Genomic DNA, 2,472 nt, shown 5'->3' with positions numbered 1-2,472 from the left:
AAGAGAGCAATGTTTTAAAACACACACACACACACACACACACACACACACACTGAGCCTGGTGTGCCCGCTCAAACCTTTTCAAAACTGCAACGATGTCCATCTCCATGTTTAATTGGAGAAGTCTGAGGAGGAGGACAGTGCAGGGGCACAATGGTGGCTTTGTGGCCCAATGAGGAGGTGGGGTAGGTGTGTTGGGGAGGGGGTTGAGTGTGTGATTGAGGGGTGAATAACACAACCAGACCAAATTAAGATGTGGCAGGGGGCCAAGATGGCTGCCTGGGTCTTGCAAGTCCCGAAGCTATGACCTGGTCAGCCCAATCATTTACCCGGTCACTGAGCTGTGCGACAGTAAGATGACACTCGCTGCTGCTGCTCATGCCAGGATGGAAATAGAGCCAAGCGCAAAATAGGCTATTGTTGGAAAAACGAGTTCTGAACAGAGCTGCAGCTTATTGGTTTACATGAGTGCTGAAAACAATCTCTAAATACCAAACTCAGAAGACAAAATTCAATGTCCACTTTTTAGCAGGTTAAAAAACATCTACCCTACCATCTGTCCAGGGGAATGAGAGAGAGAGAGAGAGCACTGAGGGCCATTGAGGAGGGGACAAAATCCCAGGAGAGAGGAGGGGGTGGTTAGGAGGATAGGGTCTGAGGGTCTCTCTGGGAAGCCTCACCCAGATTAGTCACACAGAATTAATCGCAGCAGAGAACAATGGTCGCCGAGCTTCTGGCAACCCCAGCTGTCGCTCCATGAAAGAAAAGAAAAGCAAGATTTAGGGCTGCAAGAGTTCGGCTGCAGAGGGGAGAGAGTGTGGTGGCAGTGACACACACACACACACACACACACACTCTTTCACAGTGACCCCTGTCCTCATCAATGTCCACTCATTTCTGTCTCAGCCCTCTGACCATTTGCCTCCCAGAAATAGCAGTACTGGTGTGAGCGCTCACATGCCAACCAAAGATCTGAGTCATCTCAAACCCCACATTCACACATTCCTCTCAAATCTTCTCTGCAGGTATTCCTCATCATGTATTGGTTAAAGAGAGAGACGCAGGCATTTGAACTTACCTGCACTCTTCATTTCCATCTGGACTTGCCTCACACCTCCCCTGGTTTAAACACAACGTGGGCGTGGAGCATCTTAGACCTGCGAATGGAAAGTTTTAATACACCTGCACTTTGCTGAAGAACTTTCATGCAAGTCTGGAAGCAGCAGTTATTACAATAAAAACACTCATTTCAGGCAATGCAGCACTTTCCTCAGGAGAATCAGAAATAGCGCAGGTAATGCTCCATAAATGTGAGGACTAGGTGTGACTCTTTCCACCTCAAAGTGGACTTTCTGTGGTGAACAGAGACTTGACACTGGTTTGGCAGTTTGCATGCTCCTTTTCTGCAGCTGTCCCAAAAAGAATGTGCCATTTGGGGAGTAACACAGCTTTGCAATAATGTAAAAAAAAAAAAAAAACTGCTCTGAATCCAAACTGCAAAGGCATGCGTTTACATACTAGTGAGGAAAAGTTGAGTGTTTGCTGGACAAGCGCGCAACAGCTGCCTGTGCTTAGTAAAAAATAAAAAAAACATAAAATGAGCAGTGGGCTGGTGAAAAGACACGTTCAGAGATAATGCCAACAGGTGCATGGAGTCATAGAAATGTTAAATGTGTTAAATGTAAATTAACAGCCAAGTTTGGAAACCTGCAGGATGAGTTCAAAAAGTTGGGGGGGGGGGACTGGTGTAGGGTTAAGGCTGCTCAAGTCCATCAGCGAATGCAACAAGTTAAAATCAAAATATGAGCCTTAAAGAGTAAATAAATATAAAACTACATTTTCTTGGGGCAGAAAACTACACAGAGAGAATCCCTAAGCGCCACTCACCTCGTGTTAGTGCTATCAGCGACAACAAGAAAGTTAGTTTCACAAAGAAAATATGCATTCCTTCTGGTTTAAAATGGTTGTACAAATCCACGTGGGTTTTTTCATAGATCCGATATTGTGTCTTCCTCTCCGTGAGATAAAAAAAAAAACACACACAAACAAACAACTTTCAGTTCATCCTCGAGTAGATCCACACAGAGAAAGTACAGCGCGGCTGTGAACTCCGAGCATGGGATGTTGTCACTTCAGATCCAGGGTTGGAAATGACTTGAGGGACGCACTTCTCCATCCGCTGCTCTGCACCGAGGGGCGTTATACTTACACACACACACACACACACAGAGAGAGAGAGAGAGACACACACACGCACGCAGACACGCACACACTTGAACAATCACACAGTTGGAAACCCAGACAGGCACAAGATGTACAAGTTGATGAAGAGATAGTGCGAAAGTTCCCGGGCGTTTTCCCACACTATGGTGATTGGTTAATTAACAAGTCTGAATCATTAGTCCAGCAATTAGTCGGGGACATGTCACCACTTATAATGTTATGTCTTATAGAGTTGGCTTTTAATGTTAG

The 2,472-nt window shown here is 45.6% G+C and overlaps 1 protein-coding gene across 2 annotated transcripts in view; it reads right to left on the bottom strand.

Annotated features, from left to right (window-relative positions):
• The window catches only part of LOC118325344 (neurogenic locus notch homolog protein 1-like), a 38,743-nt gene extending 36,578 nt beyond the window's left edge, over window positions 1–2,165 (bottom strand). For both annotated transcript variants that reach the window (XM_035657972.1, XM_035657974.1), the window contains exons 1-2: window positions 1,888–2,165; window positions 1,079–1,157 (exon numbers count right to left, since the gene is read on the bottom strand). In XM_035657972.1, the coding sequence (XP_035513865.1) occupies window positions 1,079–1,157; window positions 1,888–1,945 (137 nt within the window). In that variant the 5' untranslated portion in view covers window positions 1,946–2,165. The remainder of the gene's footprint in view (window positions 1–1,078; window positions 1,158–1,887) is intronic.
• Between the last annotated feature and the right edge of the window lie 307 nt (window positions 2,166–2,472).

The sequence above is a fragment of the Morone saxatilis genome, unplaced genomic scaffold (genome assembly GCF_004916995.1).
Source record: "Morone saxatilis isolate NCDOM2014 unplaced genomic scaffold, NCSU_SB_2.0 Contig16, whole genome shotgun sequence".
Classification (NCBI taxonomy): domain Eukaryota; kingdom Metazoa; phylum Chordata; class Actinopteri; family Moronidae; genus Morone; species Morone saxatilis.
This window is presented reverse-complemented; position numbering and strand designations above follow the sequence as displayed.